The 19,305-nt window shown below is 39.0% G+C and overlaps 1 protein-coding gene across 1 annotated transcript in view; it reads left to right on the forward strand.

The window, feature by feature from the left end:
- Positions 1-19,305, forward strand: part of PRKAR2A (protein kinase, cAMP-dependent, regulatory, type II, alpha) — a 70,073-nt gene that overhangs the window by 38,334 nt on the left and 12,434 nt on the right. Inside the window, exons 5-9 of the mRNA XM_010851964.1 lie at positions 1,644-1,696; positions 4,140-4,223; positions 9,794-9,900; positions 12,733-12,886; positions 18,928-19,029. Coding sequence (XP_010850266.1) covers positions 1,644-1,696; positions 4,140-4,223; positions 9,794-9,900; positions 12,733-12,886; positions 18,928-19,029 — 500 coding nt within the window. The remainder of the gene's footprint in view (positions 1-1,643; positions 1,697-4,139; positions 4,224-9,793; positions 9,901-12,732; positions 12,887-18,927; positions 19,030-19,305) is intronic.

The following is a 19,305-nucleotide window of genomic DNA, read 5'->3' on the forward strand; positions in this document are numbered from 1 at the left end:
TCAGCTTTCTTCACAGTCCAACTCTCACATCCATACATGACCACAGGAAAAACCATAGCCTTGACTAGACGGACCTTTGTTGGCAAAGTAATGTCTCTGCTTTTGAATATGCTATCTAGGTTGGTCATAACTTTCCTTCCAAGGAGTAAGTGTCTTTTAATTTCATGGCTGCAGTCACCATCCACAGTGATTTTAGAGCCCCAAAAAATAAAGTCTGACACTGTTTCCACTGTTTCCCCATGTATTTCCCATGAAGTGATGGGACCGGATGCCATGATCTTCGTTTTCTGAATGTTGAGCTTTAAGCCAACTTTTTCACTCTCCACTTTCACTTTCATCAAGAGGCTTTTGAGTTCCTCTTCACTTTCTGCCTTTTAACAGGGCTTAAATGTCAAAACTATGTAAAATTTTGTTCTCAGAGAAGTTTCATTCCTTTCCCTACCCTGTCCCTTTTTTGTTTCTGCCTACCTTCTAAGAAGCAATTTTATTACTTTTTGGTTTATCCTTCTCTTGTTTCCTTTTGGAAAAATAAATACATTAAAATTTTTTATATGGGCTTTCCTCGTGGCTAAGCTGGTAAAGAATGCAGTGTGGGAGATCTGGGTTTGATCCCTGAGTTGGGAAGGAACCCCTGGGGAAGGGAAAGGCTACCCAATCCAGTGTTCTGGCCTGGAGCATACCATGGACTGTATAGTGACTGAGTGACTTTCACTTTCACTTTTGTGTATGTGTGTGTGTATATAACTCATATGTGTGTGTATGTATATATATATATTCATACTTATTTATTCCCTCTCCCCATCATTTTTAGCTCTCCTTCTTTCTCATGGAAATCCTTTATGGAAGGACAGTCTGCTACATATTAATAGTATATTCTTCACCTCCTTTTTTTGCCTTTTTTCCCATAGAGCTGACTGTTAATTAGCCAAAGGGGGTCTTTCTCAATCTTTCTCATAGCTGAATTATTCAAATGCATACTTACATCATTTATGATATTCTGGTATTGTAAACAATTGTTTGGTTAGCATTTTTTTTTTTTTTTTGGTTAACATTTTTTAAATCTTTGAATTATGATAAAGACAAGTCCTGCAGCCCATTGGTGCAAACACAGATTACCTACAAAGAAAACTGAGTTGGCTTTAAATTATATAATATTGTATTTATAACAGAGCCTGACAAGTAGTATTATATTCGTTTTGTTAAAATTCATTCTTTTAAGTCATTCTAATACATAAGGAGGTTGAGATATTTTGCTTTTTTTGGTGAGTACTCCAATTGCATATCCATATGTCTATATTGCGTGTACTGTATTTGGTGGTTTTCTGTTCCTGCTTCATAGCTCAGCAGAGACAGCACTTCCTTCCTTATCCTTGCCACTACCATAGAATTTAGTAGGTGATGTTTTTTATGGTTTCTCTCCTATTTGGTCTACCAGCCCCTGGATAGCTGACTTTTCATCACTAACAGAATGCCTGGCATTACTAGGTACTTAGTATATTTGTTAATTGAAGGAAGTGGTTGCAAAGTTAATTATAGCTTTAGAAAACAGTGAACAAAAGGAAATTATGTTTACTTCCTATTTTCCAGTAAATACACATCTGTTTTATTCATTTTTCTCTTTATTTTTTTCTCTCCAACTTTAGTCTGTGCTGAGACCTATAACCCTGATGAGGAAGAGGAAGATACTGATCCGAGGGTAAGAACTACAGCAAAGGTATTAGGTAGAATAATTTCAGTCCCCACTCACTCCCCTTTTCCTCTATATACCAAGTCTAATCATGCTGATATTTAAAATGAATACAGGTTAAAATCTCAGCAAGATACCATCTTTTATCTAACAGACTGACAATGATTAAGAAGAATAGGAAGCAAGATTGGTTGAGGATATGGTAAGAAGGGGTGCCTAGCTGTGGCCGTCAGCTTTACACTTAGTCAAGCCAGCTGACTCAGCAGATACCTGCAGGAGAATCATGCCTACCGGTTGCGTCCTTCCTAAGGATGCTTTCTGAGGAGGTTATTGCAGTATTATAATAGTGAGAGATGGAAGCAGCATAAATGAACTAAAATAGGGGTTTCCAGGGGCTACATTTTGGCACATTCAAATCAAGAAAATCTGAAGCCATTGGAAATGATGGTACAGGACTGGGTTTAAATGACATGGAATGATGTAAATTTGAGGTACATTTTATACAGCATTTTATAATATAAAAAAATTTATCTATCCATCTTCATACCTATTTACTTGTTTACTGTTTACTTATTTGTACAAAGATTTGTGCCTGGAAGGATACATCCCAGATTTTAACGGTAGTTGTTGCAAGACTACAGTTGATTTGGGGGTTGCTTTTTCAAAAACTCACACTTTTCAACTTTTATATAGTTAACAAGTTACTTTTATAAAAGCAAACTTGAACCATCTTTTTAAAAAGATTGATGTTATAAAGAAACTTTAATGATCTTTCAAATATGTCTTAAAGTGAGCAGACTAGAAAAGATTTCTAAACTATTCTAATAATAAAATGCTACCATTGTATGAATATAATAGACATGTAGGTTTTTAAATTTTTCATTCTTGATGTTATAAAATTTTGAAAAGACTTTTAAAAGTTAAAACTTTTTCAACTGACTATTTAATATTATAAATTTAAATTACTTAGCACTTTTGACATCTGTTATTTCTGGTCTAAATTAAGTGATGTAGATTTTTTAGGGTGAAGACAATACTTAGGATGGTGCTTAATAGGTTTTTCAATTATAACAGCAATGCTGGGCAATAATTCTTTTTTAGTTCAAAAAACATGTATTGACTATCTATAGTATTAGTGGTAGTAGTAATAATTTTTGAGCACCTACTGAACGCCAGGTTCTATTTTAAACACTGCCTGTATCAGCTCATTTAATTCTATGGCAACTCTGATTTTGTAGGCACCAGTATTATTACTGGTAATACTATGTTTGTTGATGTTTGAACTCCAGCTTATATAGTGGTTGTTTACTTGCCATCTCCATTTAGATTTCAATAGACAGTTTATAGTGAGCTCCTGATGATTTCCACTGAGACATTCTTTTTCACTCACAGTCTTCCCCAGCTCATTAAATGGCAGTTCCATCCTTCCTGTTGCTCAGGTCCACAATTTTAAGGTCACCCTCAGCTCCTCTTAATTTTTTATACCTACATTCAATTTTTCAGCAAATCCAATGGGCTTGGTCTTCAAATTATATCCAAAATTCCAGTACTTCTCAACACTTCCATGGCTACCACCTTGGTCTTAATCCCCAGTTTAACACTAGGATAATCACAGACGCTTCCTGGCTTCCGCTCCTGTATCCGTCAAGGCTGTTCTTCACTTAGGAACCAACTTAAGCCTTTAAAATCATCTGTCAGATCTCTTTCCTTCCTCAGTGCCCCCATGTCACTAGAGAAAAGTTCCAGTTCTGTGATTTACATTGCCCTCCACCTAAGCCCAAAACCAGGTCTCTTCCTGATCTTTTCCCCTCGCTCTTTGTCAGTCACACCTGTCTCCTGGTTTTTCTCAAACATGCTATTCACCCATCATATTGTTTTCATTTGCTGTTCCTTCTGCTTGAGGTCATCTTCACAGAGATGTCCACATGACTCATTCCCTCAGGTTGTCCTCAGTTCCTTAGGATCTTGACACAAATGTCACCTTCTCAGGCCTCATCTGGACACATGCCTGCATGTACACACGCTTTTAATCACCCTTCCCCACCGTATTTTTCTCCTTAGCCCTGTCACTCTCTACCATCCTTTATGTATTTATTGATGGTGAGAGCAGGTGTTTGTGTCTTCTGTTCACTGCTCTGTCCCCAGAGCTGGGATGGTGCCTGGCACCTAGTTGATGAAAATGTTTATTGAATGAATGAACATGTTAACCTCCTGCTTTATGGATGGGGATTCTGGGGCTCCCAGCAGATAGCTGACTTGCTGCCAGCCATACCCCCATCCCATTGCCTGTCCACAATCAGGGTACTGCTTGGTATTTGTATAAAATTAAAATTATGGTAAATGTGCTCTTAATTTTTCCCATTTTTAGGAGGAAGAAATATTCTAATTTGTAAGTTAAGTAATATTTTAAAATAGAATATTAAAATTTCCCTTGTTTTCTTTGGATTGGCAGGTGATTCATCCTAAAACTGATCAACAGCGGTGCAGACTTCAGGAAGCTTGCAAAGATATTCTTCTTTTCAAAAATCTTGATCCGGTAACACTGACTTTTAAAATATTTTTGTCTTTTAGCTTTTCATCATTTTAACAGTTTTTAGCATCTTAGCCACAGTCATATGAGGCAATAAAACCTTAGCTTCTTCTTTTGCATTGTGTTTAGCACTGTAGCTAAACACAGATGACTTTTAATATTTCTCTGACCTGCTTTGGTACTTCCTCCAAGGCAGTACCATTTGTGAACCATGCATTTGGGTCATGTCAAAAGGAAATGCTCGGGTTTGCATGACCCTGGCTTAGTTTGGAGGGTCTTTATGCTGCAGAGTAATTTCTCTAAAGATGCCAGTGTGGTGTCCTCCTTACCGGTAGCAGTTACACAGTGGAAGTGGGTGACTGCGTCTCACCTCCTTGGTGTGAGGCATCTCTTGTGATTATTCTCAGTGAAGACCTCAGGCCTGGGACACACAGAGTGGTATGTGTCTATAGGGCTCTGCACAGGATCTGTGTGTGCCTATCTTCCCTCTCTCGGTGAAGATGGAGAATACAGCTGCCTCCTGAGCACAGAGATGCTTCAAATTTCCTATTTCTTCAGTACTTTGAGGGCCGTGTGCTGAAGGCCCATGGATGACTGAAGTGCTGGGCCTGCTAGGGAATCCCAGAATGTGCAGACACAAGAGCAATGGGAAATAGAATTTTCTTACTACCCAGTTCCTGCAAATAAAATCTTCTGAAGATATTCCCACAGCCCTCTGGGACTTGGATTGGTCAGACATGAGTCCATGATGTATTCCTGGAGTCTGTAAACCAGACTGTTTGGTAGCTTTGTGGTTATAGGAATAGCTGGAACTTTGATCAGAAATTTATTAGTCTGAGATTGAATAAAACAAGGACAGTGAGTTCAAGGAAAGGCTGGTTGTAAGAAATACTAGTCTGTGTGCTGTTTTCCCTGGAAGACTCATCTGTAGCAATAGAAAAGGGACTTCTTTATCTACTGTGAATAAAACCCCTTGCAAATGTTATACTAGCAGATGTTTTAAAGGAAGTTGCTATGTCAGTCTACTTTTCAGATTTTTCTCAGTGATGAAGAACATCATTTTATCATTTCAGTATTGAAAAATAAAATTTTCAGATTTAATTATATTTTTCTGACATTTTATCATGAAAATATTTTTTTTTTTTGAAAATATTCAAATACAATGAAGTGAGAAGGGTTTTACAGAACATGTATTTATCCTCTGCCTTGATTCTAACATTAACATTTTGCTATGCTTGTTGTGTTATATACCATCTACCCTCAACAGAGGGGTTAGCAACCTTTTGCTTAAAGAACCAGATGTGTGCTGTGCTTAGTCACTCAGTCGTGTCCTACTCTTTGGGACCCCATGGACTGTAGCCCACCAGGCTTCTCGGTCCATGGGATTCTCCAGGCAAGAATACCAGAGTGGGTTGCCATGCCCTCTTCCAGGGTATCTTCCCAACCTGGTGATCGAACCCAGGTCTCTCTCATTGCAAGCGAATCCTTTACCATCTGAGCCACCAGGGAAGCCCATACATAGCAAATATGAAACATTTCTGTCACAACTACTCAACTTCATTATTGTAGCAGGAAAGCAGCCATAGGCAATGCATAAATGAAAGTGTATGGCTGTGTTCCAGTAAAATGTTTACAGTCAGCTGTTTGCTGCCCTACATTAACCCATCTTATTTTTTTTGGATAGTCTCAGTATAGTTCCCTTAAATATTTTGGTGTTCATATCATGAACTGGAGTTCAGTATTTGTTTGTTGTTTTTTAATGTAAAGTTTTCATGTAATGAAACATATGGATGAGTTTTAAATGTACATTCACTTAGGTTTGACAGATGTATACACTTAAGTAATCCAAGCCCCTGTCAAGAATATAGAATTTCGGGGACTTCCCTGGTAGTTCAGTGGCTAAGACTCTGCACTCCCAATGTAGAGGGCCCGGGTTAAATCCCTGGTCAGGGAACTAGATCCCTCGTGCCACAGTTAAGACCCAGCACAGCCAAATACATAAAAATAAATATTTTTTAAAAAGAAAGAGGATTATAGAACTTAGGACTTCCCTGGCGGTCCAGTGGCTAAGACTAAGACTGCACTCCCAGTGCAGGCACTTAGCAGGGAGCTAAAGTTCTGCATGCCGCACAATGTATGCAGCCAGAAAAAAGACACAGAATATTACTACCACTTCAGAAACTTCCCTCATGCCCCTTCATGATCAACTCTTATTCCCCTCCCCACAGAGGCAACTTCTATTTTGATTTATTCTACCATAAATTCATTTTGCCTTCTAGAATTTCATGTAAGTAGAATCATACGTGATATGAAATCATATAAGATTTCACATAATAAATCATACAAGATTTCTCTCCGTTGTAAGAAACTCCTTTTGCTCAGCACAATATTTTTGAGATTCTTTCATGTTGTTCAGCATTCCATTTTCTTTTTTCACTTTTTATTTTGAACTAGTTTTAGCCTCACAAGTAAGATGTAAACATAGTAAAGAGTTCCCATAGGCCCTCATCTAACTTCCCCCAATGTTAGCATCTTACATAACCACGGTACAGTTATCAAAACCGGGGAATTTGCATTATTACAGTATCATTAATTAAACTAAAAACCTTGTTCAGCTTTCATCAGTTTTCTCCCTAATGTTTTTTTCCATAGTTAATGATCCAGTCCAGAGTCCCTTATTGCACTTGGTTGCTATTTTTCCATAGTCTCCTCTGGTTTGTGATAGTTTTCAGTCCTTTCTAGTATTTCATGATCTTGACAGTTTGAAGAGTGCTGGTTAGTTACATTATAGAATATGCCTCAATTTGAATTTGTTTGCTCTTTCTTCACAATTGAAATGTGGTTATACATCTTGGCCAGACTACTATAGAAATTATATTGTGTCCTCAGAGAATCAGGTCGAGGGATCCATTCAGTGTGTCATTGTTCATGGTGTTAGTTCATTCCCTTTTATTGCTGAGTATCATTCCATTATATGAAGATGCCAGTTTGCTTATTCATTTTTCTGACAGTGGGTACCTGGTCTATTTCTTGTTTTTTAACTCTTGATAATAATGCTGTGGACATTTTGTACTCTTCAATAAAACACCTGAGAACAAAAATCCCTGAGTCATAGGGTAGATGTATTTTTTATTTTATACAAAACTGCTGGATCTTTTTCAAAGTGGTTTTACCATTTTGTGTTCCTTCCAACAATATATGATATTCCCAGTTTTTCTATATCCTTAGCAACTTTTGATATTATCTGTCTTTTAAAATTTTAGTCATTCCAGTGAGTGTATTTGTTTCCAGTTTAAAAACAATTTGCTTCTCAAACTTTTGTGTTTAAATCTTCAAATTTATGGAAAAATCAAAACTTGCATATATTCTTTACCTAGATTGACCAGTTGTTAACATTTTGCCACATTTATTCTGTCTCTTATGTGTATATGTATGCACATATATAGGTATGTATAAACTGCTTTTTTAGGTCCTGAGACATTTATGAGTATATTGAGGACATCGTGGCTCTTAGCCAGTAAATGCCTTAAGTTATATTTTCCAAGAACAAGGATATTCTCCTCCATTAACACACTATCATTATTAAGCCCATGAAATTTAACACTATTGTAATAATATTACCTAAATACAGTCCATATTAAGCTTTTCCCAGGAAAGTTTTCTATAGCTTTTTCGTTTTGTTTTCCAGTCCTGAATCACATGTTGCTTTTGGTTGTTATGGCATGACTTTAGTCCCTCTAACCCAGAATGCTCCCCCCGTACCTTATTCTATGTCTCATGACACTGATGTTTTTGAAGATCTTCTGGGCTAGAAGATTTGTTACTCAGAACACGAGGCTGCCAATGGACAGCCCACAGGCCAGACACACCAGGTGTAGATGTATGTGTTTGGCCTGTGTTGTATGTGAAAATTTGAATTTGTTACCTATATTTAAATAGATTTCAGGCAATGCTGGGCTCACACTCCACATGAATGTGGACACACGAATAGCAAGCCTTCTTTTATAGTATCTGTCAGCTTGTACAGTATTCACCACCCATGGAGCTAGGGAACTAAGGAGCTGCTTATTGGTGATACATTAGTTTAAGTAGCAGAATGCTAAATCCTATGGAATTATTCAGCAATAAAGTTATTTCCTCGCCAGGCCTTCAATCCACAATCCTCCAAAGAGAAAGTCTTTCTGTGAGTTGAAACTGGTCTTTAGTGCTCCCTAACAGTCACTGGGGCTTCCCAGGTGGTGCTAGTGGTAAAGAACCTGCCGGCCAGTGCAGGAGACATAAGAGATGAAGATTTGATCCCTGGGTGGCAAGATCCCCTGGAGAAGGGCACAGCAACCCACTCTAGTACTCTTGCCTGGGGAATCCCATGGACAGAGGAGCCTGGGTGGGCTGCAGTTCATAGGGTCACACAGAGTTGGACGCTACTGAAGTGACTTAAGGAGATCAGCCCTGGGATTTCTTTGGAAGGAATGATGCTAAAACTGAAACTCCAGTACTTTGGCCACCTCATGTGAAGAGTTGACTCATTGGAAAAGACTCTGATGCTGGGAGGGATTGGGGGCAGAAGGAGAAGGGGACGCCAGAGGATGAGATGGCTGGATGGCATCACTAACTCGATGAACGTGAGTCTGAGTGAACTCCGGGAGTTGGTGATGACAGGGAACGCTGGCGTACTGAGATTCATGGGGTCGCAAAGAGTCGGACACGACTGAGCGACTGAACTGAACTGAACTGAAGCGACTTAGCATGCGCATACACTCAGCAGTCACTGACAGAGGGATGCTGGCCCTAGACTGAGACCACTGTATTGTTAGAATTGAATAGCACTGTTTTGATTATTTTAATATTTGTTGGTACAGTTACCTTCTGGTTATTGCAGGTGATATTGGTAAGTAATTGTATGTGTTGTATATAAATAACTATAGGAATATTAAGTGTCTGATAATAGAGCTTATTTATTAAGTACCTATTATATGATAAATATTTTCCATAGATTTTTATCCTTTAGTCATGAAAGTTGATGAGCTGGAAGCTATTTATTAAACACTTTTTTGTAATAAAGAAACAGACTCAGATTAAGTGATGTGCTTGACTAGGAAGGGCAGCTGTGCTGCTTCATGAGATAACCTCTGAAACATCTCAGCCTATTAGATTTGACGATCCTGTTAAGATCAACACCTGTAGGAAGGTAGCGTCACAACATTACACATGATAGAGTAGAGCCATCATGGCTATATACGTGTCATCAAGGCAGGTGACAGTCTTGTGTGGCTGGGTGAATAGGCACCATGGTTTAGATGCTGTTTTCACACAAATTGTAGAATGTTGTGTTTTGTTTTGTTTTTTTTTCAAAAACAATACTGCCTCAGAGAGCTTGGCAACTGGGCTGTGTATGTGGACATGCAAAGCTGGATGGCCACAGGAAGGCATTTGTTTCAGACCCTTGCATTTCTGCTTGGATGTGGGCGATAGTCTGATGTGAGGACTTCTCCCATGTAGTCACCACCTGAGATAAACACAGTTAAATTTTTTCCTCATAAACGTAAAGGCCATTTCTCCTTGTGTGTTTCCTGCAGGAACAGCTATCCCAAGTCCTTGATGCCATGTTTGAAAGGACAGTCAAAGTTGATGAGCATGTCATTGACCAAGGAGATGATGGAGACAACTTTTATGTCATTGAACGGTAGGAGATGGTGTTTTGCAGTTGTACACCTGTACTTAGTAAGATTCGCGGTTCAGGGCAAGTGCTTTACCCTGTGCCTTGTTCAGCCCAGACAGGACTTAGGGCCAGGTTAACAAGCTCCTCAAAGTTTGCTGCTCTCTGTCCACAGCCTGCCCTTCTCTATCTTCTGCTGTCCTGAGTCCTGAGTACAGCGCATACTTGGGTTGCCACTATCTACAATTAGGTGAGCTGTGCAAGATGCGCTTTATAAACATGTTATTTGCAAGTGTCCAAGAGAAGTACTTTCCATGACACTTTATTGTCATCTGGATCATTCAATCCTAGCCTGATTTTACACTTCGGTATATTTCTTCAACCTCCATACCTCTGGCCCCTTTTGGCTCTGTTCCAGGTTTAGGTCTGTTGGGAGACATGAAATGTGAGGGTTTAACCTGCTCACCCTGGTGTGTTCTCACCTCTTGAGCTATTACTATTGGTATATCTGGGGGACTCCCTCTGACCCCCTCTCCGTCCTGAAAAGAACACTTACCAGAGTTTAGGATCAATAAGATGTTTCTTCACCAGTGTCTTCCATTAGTTATTTTTCATTTTTTCCTTTCAAGTAATTTCACACTTAAGGAATTGTTACACAAATAGTACAAAAAATTCTTAGAAACCTAGGTTCCTGGGTTAATGTTTTACCAGATTAGCTTTGTGTTTGAAAGTAAGTTGCTGGTATAAGCCCTTTTATCTCCAAATACATGTATATATTTCCTAAAATAGGACATTTTCTTACATAAGCAGAGACCAGTTATAAAAATCAGATATTAACATTTTATACAGTACTCTCATCTACTGTGCAGACCTTACTCAATTCTTTCCAATTGTTTCCCTGATTTTTAAGGGTCTTTTTATCTGTACCAAGTAGCTGTACTAGATTCAACTAGTCCTTTTCCTTATCAAAGCCTTTTGCTCGTTCAGAAAAATGTTCAAGAATGTATTCCTTGGATAACCTTTGGGCCCTTGATACCATGACAAATAGTTCCAATTAGAGTTAGAAAGGAAATGTTTTATTTAAAGAGGAAAGATGATACAAATGATATCATCTTAAAGAGTCTTTTACTTTTATCTGTCATGCTTAGGCTTCCTTCATAGAATTCTATAAGTAGTGGCAGAAAAAATTTTTTAAGTTATATCACCACTTTTTTTGCTTCTTGTGTAACATGTGATACCTAGTGATTTTTATCAGACAAGTGGAGGCTCTTTGTAGGAAATTTAAGGGAAAAAAAACAAGTGAAACAGAGAAGAAAGTAATTTTGCCCTAATTTTATTACCAGAGTATATTCTTTCTTTTTTCCTCCCTTGGCCTTACAGTTAGGTCAGATCCACTACCCCAGATTTGGTTCAGATATCAAGACTGATCATACCATACACACAGACTAAGAGGATATGAAAAGATTGATCATTCTCATAATGAGTGTTTTAAAGGTGAACAGGGTAGGTTCCCAAGAGGTTCAAAAATGACTTAAGACAGCACAGAGAGGTGACTGGCTTGGTATTTCATGGTGTAGAAGGTAGAGCTGAGGTAGAGTACTCTTGTATATGGGCAGGCTCTTGTGTGATTTGGATTTCCCATCAACACTAAATGAGGGGGCATCTAGGTTTTCTTATCAACTTTCCCAGATGTGAGACAGAAGAGGAAGAAATACTGGAGTGGTAGGGCTTCAAAGCTGATAACAATCAAACATGTAAAATGTAGTTAACTCTTTATTAAATTTATATATATTGCTTTCATATACATTGACTTCATTTTAAAAATCTGTTTGAAGTGGTTTGCCATAGGATACAATATTATTCTATGTCATCATTTATATTGACTACATAATATGAATATAGACATATATTTGACCTATCTTATTGTTAGGAGATTAAATTGTGATTTTTGCTGTTATAAATATTACCTGGTGAGCATCCTTGCAGTTAAATATTTTCCAGTATCTTCTATTATCTCCTTTAGAATACCTAGAAATGAAATTACTGTGTAAAAGGGTCTCTTCAAGGAATTTGTTCTGTTGTTAATTATCTTGGAGAAATTTGGAAATTTACATTTGCTTCAGTGGTATATTGAGAGTGCCTATTTCTCCAAATGCCATCCATTGTGAATGTTTTTCTTTAGCCACTGTTAATGAACAATCAATAGAGAGAAAATTGTATTTTTAAAAAATTTTAATCAATTCTACATCCTAGTTTTCAACAGACTACAAAAGAAAACCCAACCAGTCATTTCGATACTTACAGGAAAAGCATTTGACAAAGTTTAGCACCTTTTCATGGTAAAAACTCAGCAAAATAGGAATAGAAGGGACTTTTATCCAACCCGATTAAATGCATTTATTTTAAAAAATCTATAGCTAACCTCATACTTAATGGTGACAGACTGAATGTTTTCCCTTTAAGATGGAGAACCAGAGAAGCATGTCTGCTTTCACCTCTTCATGCAGTATTACACTGCAGGTCCTAGCCGATGCAATAAAGCAAAGAGAAAGAGGGAGTGAGGAAAGAAGAACTGAGGGGAGGGAGGAAGGGCATACAGGTTGGAAAGTAAGAAAAATAAAGCTGTCTTTGTTTGCGGATGACATGATCCTCTAGAAAATGCCAAGTTCACTCATTAGAACTAATGAGTTTAGCAAAGTCACATAATACTAAGTCAAATGCAAAAATCTATTATGTTTCTATATGCTAGCAAAAAAATTTGTTGGAATTCCCCCAATAGCAACATTGTATATCATATGTACCTTCTATTCATATATACCTGCCCATTATAAATGAAATTGTTTCTTATTGTATTTCCAGGGGAACCTATGATATTCTAGTAACAAAAGATAATCAAACCCGCTCTGTTGGTCAGTATGACAACCATGGAAGTTTTGGAGAACTAGCTCTGATGTACAACACCCCGAGAGCTGCTACCATTGTTGCCACTTCAGAAGGCTCCCTTTGGGGACTGGTGAGTTAGAGAAATGGTCCTCCTTGCATAGCATGGTTTTCATCCCCCTTACTTCTGGGTCTCTGTCCTTGGCTGTTGGTTCACGGTATGTTTTATGGCTGATTATCTGAAAGACACTGTGGAAGGTCTTGACCAATGTGTTTTTCCATTTCCCTGAAGTGATTTGTCAACAGACTGCTTATTACAAATTACATGGAAAAGACTGGGTCTTGTGGCCTAGCAGTTGTGTCAGCTCTTACTGCATTTTCTCTTTATGTTTTCATCAGACAAGCAGAGAGAGGAAGGATAACTACAGAAGAGACCAGTCTAGAAAAATGAGTGTCATTGAAAGCTCTGCCAAAAGTGTTTTCCATCTCTAACTATCCTAGGACTAACTTTTCACTAACAGGTGGTGTTTGACCATCTGTTTATTCATTGGTCCATGCCAATAGTCAGTAGATTTAGATGACCAGAAAGGCTGACAGCCGTATTCTGGGAAACAGAACTTTCCCAGAATATCTTAGGCATAGTCTGCTAAGGTCCTGTCCTGTATTATAGATCACCCGCCTTGCATCCTTCAGTATCAAGCCTTCAAAATATATAACTCTCTTCCTTCTTAAAAGAATCATCCTCTTGTTCAAATTCCAGATTTCGTTTTTAAAATGTTCACCTCTATGGTAATTTGTTTCCATTTAAGTCCTGAAATCCCTCACCAGTCCAAGCAGAATTCCTACAAGCAGAATTAAATATATACCTTGAAATTATCAACATATTTCCTCAAATGAAATCACATTTTAAAGACATACTAAAGCACTTTATTGTGCTATACTAGTGCAGAATTAAGAATGCTCCTGAGCAGGACCTCCCTGGAAGTCCACTGGTTAGAACTCCTTGCTTCCACAGCAGGGACTCAGGTTTGATTCCTAGTTCCCACAGTGAACTAGGATCCTGAATGTGGTGTGGTACAGCCACAAAAAAAAAAAAAAAAAAAAAAGATTGGTCCTGAGGGATGAGTAATAAACTGGCTTAAGGAAAATACATCACACACCTGGGAACCCAGTGCTTAAAATACTCAACATAGATCAAGAAATAATGGGGGGAAATAAACTCAGTTTTAAAATATGTTGATGACAACTTCTAGTCCAGGCCAAGACAGAATAGCCCCATTCCTCCCTAGTCTTCCCTGTTAAAGCTAGAAAACTCTGAATCATACAACAGGCGAACATAGGCGACCCTGAGAGAGGGAAGCGAGAAGGTGGACTGGTGAGGGATTTCAGGACTTAAGGAAGGATATGACAGTGAGTTCCCCAGGTTTTCATACTAATTGCCATGTATCCCAGCATTTTTCAAGAACTGAAAGAAAAGAACTGTCAACTGAAAATTCTATACCTCGTGAGAATATCCTTCAGAAATTAAGTTTCCTTCAGAAACTTTGTCACCAGCAGGCCTACCTTGAAAGAATGACTAAAGGAAGTTCTGTAAACAGAAAGGAAGTGATAAGAGGAGATTTGGAATATCAAGAATGAAGAAAGGACAACCAAAAGAGTAAACATATGGATAGACATAAAAGTCTATCCTCCTTTTTAGTTTTCTAAAATAGGTTAGATGCTTGAAGCAAAGTTATAACATTGGCTTATGTGATTTTCACTGTATGTAGAGGAAATATTTCAAAGGGTCCTAATCACTGCAGATGGTGACTGCAGCCATGAAATTAAAAGATGCTTACTCCTTGGAAGAAAAGTTATAACCAACCTAGATAGCATATTCAAAAGCAGAGACATTACTTTGCCAACAAAGGTCCGTCTAGTCAAGGCTATGATTTTTCCAGTGGTCATGTATGGATGTGAGAGTTGGACTGTGAAGAAGGCTGAGTGCCGAAGAATTGATGCTTTTGAACTGTGGTGTTGGAGAAGACTCTTGAGAGTCCCTTGGAGTGCACGGAGATCCAACCAGTCCATTCTGAAGGAGATCAGCCCTGGGATTTCTATGGAAGGAATGATGCTACAGCTGAAACTCCAGTACTTTGGCCACCTCATGTGAAGAGCTGACTCATTGGAAAAGACTCTGATGCTGGGAGGGATTGGGGGCAGGAGGAGAAGGGGACGACAGAGGTTGAGATGGCTGGATGGCATTACTGACTTGATGGACTTGAGTTTGAGTGAACTCTGGGAGTTGATGATGGACAGGGAGGCCTGGCGTGCTGCGATTCACGGGGTCGCAAAGAGTCGGACACGACTGAGCGACTGAACTGAACTGAAATGAAAGTTAAGCTTCTACACTTTACTCACACTTCTAAAATGTTGACACCAGTAGACCATGGTAAGTTACATATGTAAATATAATACCTAGAGTAACCGCTAAATTAACCTGTGCGAAGAGATATACTCAAAAGCTGTACAAATCAAAAGGAATTCTAAAAAGTAATTCAGGTAACCTACGGAAAGGCAAGAAAAGTGAAATAGAAGAACAGAAAAGAGAGGGGAGAACAGAAAACATTGAATAAAATGGTAGATGTCGACCCTAGCATATGATTTGTTACTATAGATGATCTAAATATGCCAATTAAATGACAGAGACTGGTAGAATGGATTATCTTAAATGACCCAACAATATGCTATTAATAAGAAACTCACTCAAATAATATAGGTAGGTTGAAAGTAAAAGGACAGTAATAGATATACTCTATGCAAACATTAACCAGAAGAAGTCAGGAGAAATTAAATTAGTATCAGATAAGTAGATTTCATGGCAGAGAAAATTACCAGAAGCAACAAACTCTAACCCTATAATTTTCATAATAATGAAAGAGTTAATCTACCAAGAAGACATAGAAGCCCTAAAGCTGTATATACCAAACAACAGAGCTTCAGAATATGTAAAGCTAATACTGATAGACCGAAAGAAAAACTAGATAAATCCACAACTGTATTACATGCAGACTTCAACACCCCTTTCTCAACAATCAATAAAATAACTAGAAAGAAAATCAGGAAGGTTATAGGATTTAGCACCACCATCAACCAAAAGGGTCTAATTGAAACTTAGAGGACACGTCACATAACAGCAGAGAATACACATTCTTTTCAAGCGTGTGAATGTTTACTGAGATAAACTACATATATCCTGGGATATAAAAAGTTAGCAAATTCAAAAGAACTGTTCTGTAACCACAGTGGGATGAAACCAGAAATCAGTAACAGAAAGATAACAGGAAAATCTCCAAACACTTGGAAATTAACCCATTCCTAAGTAATCTGAAAGTCTCAATAGAAATTTGTTAAAACTGAACTGTGAAACTGCTTGCCTTCTGGTTGGGATATGAGAATTAAACAGAAGGACACGAGACAAGCCATTCCCTTAGTGCCTGGCATATGTTGGGTGCTACCGAGTGGGGACACCCGCGCCCCTTGGTTGTGGGGCTTCTCCCCACCCCTCTCTTCCTGAAGCTCCCTCTCCTAAGATCCCTGCTCTGCCTTTCTAGTTCCTCGCCTTATCCTGTGCAGACTTTCTTCCTGTTCCTGCTATCTTAAGTGAGATTCATCTCCCTGCTGCCTTAAGTGATCTTTTTAGATGTCTTTTTCTCCTGCTTTACAGTCCAAGCCCTTCCAACGCTGCAGTACTTCCTTCAGGAGAGTACCCCCAGAGTGTCCTCCACAGTGTGACTTCTCACTTGTGCCTCCCAAGGTCTTGGAAATGCCTTCTGAGGCTAAAGCAGGGAGGACCTGGTGTTGCCACTGAGTTTCTCAGATTGGATTCCGTACTGCTCAGATGGCAAAGCATCTGCCTACAAGGCGGAAGACCTGGGTTCAATCCCTGGGTCAGGAAGATCCCCTGGAGAAGGAAATGGCACCCTACTCCAGTACTCTTGCCTGGAAAATCCCATGGGCAGAGGAACCTGGTAGGCTATAGTCCATGGGGTTGCAAATAGTCGGACACAACTGAGCGACTTCACTTTCTTTTACTAGGGGCAACTGCTACACTTAGTCTCTTCCCTCTTTGTCTTGCTTGCATGAAAGTCAGTAGAATCTTTCTCAGGGAACTTCTGCAGTCAAAGGAAAGGGTGGCATTCTTTTTCTCTTTTGAACTTCAAGGCTGTTTGCTGAGGGGGCTACCATTTCACAGTAGGAGTTTCCTCTTCACAGCTCCATTGGAAGCTCCCTGAAAGCTGGGGTGGTGCTTTTTTATACCCTCCACAGTCACAGGAGCTGGACTTGTTCAGCATGGAAGCTCTGGGAAGTGTAAAAGCATACACAGAAAGATTGGAACACAGATAAGTCACTCTAAGAGATAGCAGTTGTTTTCTCTTTAGCTGGAAATACAGTTCATTGCTACAATTGTGGTAATCTTTGTTATGTTATCGGTGGCTCAGATGGCTAAGAATCTGCCTGCAGTGCAGGAGACCCAGGTTTGACCCCTGAGTTGGGAAGATCCCCTGGAGAAAGGAATGGCTACCCACTCCAGTATTCTTGCCTGGAAAATCCCATAAACAGGGAAGCCTGACAGGCTGTGGTCCATGGGGTCTCAAAGAGGCAGACACCACTGAGCGACTAACACTTTCACTTTGTAACATTATAAATGGATTTAGAAATACTAGTTTTTTTGACAATGTCTACTCAAACATAAGGAAGGGAACTTCATAACTCCCATTGTCTCAATCTTGAGTGTTCTCTTTCCACAGCACCCTTGGCCTCGATTGGCCCAGAAAACACATGGAAACTGAAGTCTAAAGATAATGGAGTGATACTCCAAAGTACAACAGTAACATTTTAAATGATATTAATACATCTCCAGCCTTGGACTTCAAAAAAGTAGTGGCGAGTGGTGCAGCCCATTAGAGCAATCAGGGATTGCATGGCTTTTTGCAAGCAGATGGATCAAAAAGAAAAGAGAGGCAGAATCTGGCTTAATGCCAGAGGGCAGACATCATTTGTACGTCAGTTTAGGAAGGGAGGGTAGGAGTCTGCCACGTTTTACACTAGGAGCACAGGGCACAGGAGGTGACTTCTGTAGATGGAACTTGGCATGGGAGTGGACCAGGGAACTCTGATGGTGTATGAGCCAGTGAAATCGATTTAGACATCTCTTCGCAGTTGTCTTCTATGTGTTTCCTCCACCCAGCTCCCACCCCATCATCAAGAATACTAAAATAGCAAACCTACACCTAAATTTGCCCTTACCCCCTTACTGTTTTTCATTCTTTCAGCCTTTAGGATGTCATTAGTATACTTTCAAAAAAAAAAATTTCTATTCCTGAGAGCCCAAGGTAGAAGAAAGGTGCAATTAACTCAGGTATAAAAACTGCCTAACCTTGTAGGAGCCTAAGCAATTAACATTCTCCTGGCTCATGTCCCTCCCCATACACGCATACATGTATTGGAGAAGTACCTGACCATAACTCTGGTTAGCTGTCTCAAGTTTGAATCCCTGACTTGCTGGGGTCAAGATATGTTTCACATGCCTGCCTTCCATCTTGAGTTTCCTACTTTCTCTCTCCATTAATTTATAAAACCTCCCCTTCGGATACCGGACAAATTTATATTTTTGCAACAAAATTTTCCTTGATCACTCCAGGCTATTGTGAATTCACTCTCTCCTCAGAATTCTTAAGGGACTCACTTTGTCTGTATAGTTCATTTAGCAAATTTCATATGCAGTCTTGAACTGTGGTTTTTTTAATTCCTATAAATTTTGTATTACTTCCCCATTGAGATTATAAAGTCCTTGAGGGCAAGAACCATCTTACTGTCTTATCTCCTTTTTTTGAAGGTGTATCTTTTCACCTTGAACAGTGACTGTGAGCTTTTTCAATTTTTTATTTTATTTATGACCTATAGGTGGCACTCATTGAGTACTTGACAGCAAGTGACAACATGAGACATCTGTCTTGTCCAGGCTGCAGATCTTTTTCTTCCAGTGATGACTCAAATTGAAGTATCATTAAACACTCAGTTGATCCAGTACCTTCCAAAGACCTCTAATCTTTGCTGTGGCATAGTTTTAATTAAATGACAGATGCTGTCTTACACGGGCACTCACCAGAATTTTCATATTCTTTCTTACAGGACCGTGTGACATTTAGAAGAATCATAGTGAAAAACAATGCAAAAAAGAGGAAGATGTTTGAATCATTTATTGAATCTGTGCCGCTTCTTAAATCACTAGAGGTAAAGCCTATTTTAACATGAGTCTGTATATGGGAACTTAAGAAAAGCTGTTAAAACAATTCTCTTGTTAGGTTTCTTTTTTTTTTTTTTTTTGAGGTGGCCAAAGTACTGGAGTTGCAGCTTTATTTTATTTTTTAACTTTACAATATTGTATTGGTTTTGCCATATATCAACATGAATCCACCACAGGTATACACGTGTTCCCCATCCTGAACCCTCCTCCCTCCCCATACCATCCCTCTGGGTCGTCCCAGTGCACCAGCCCCAAGCCTGTCT

The sequence above is a fragment of the Bison bison genome, unplaced genomic scaffold, assembly GCF_000754665.1.
Source record: "Bison bison bison isolate TAMUID 2011002044 unplaced genomic scaffold, Bison_UMD1.0 scf7180017864304, whole genome shotgun sequence".
In the NCBI taxonomy this organism is placed as follows: Eukaryota; Metazoa; Chordata; class Mammalia; order Artiodactyla; family Bovidae; genus Bison; species Bison bison.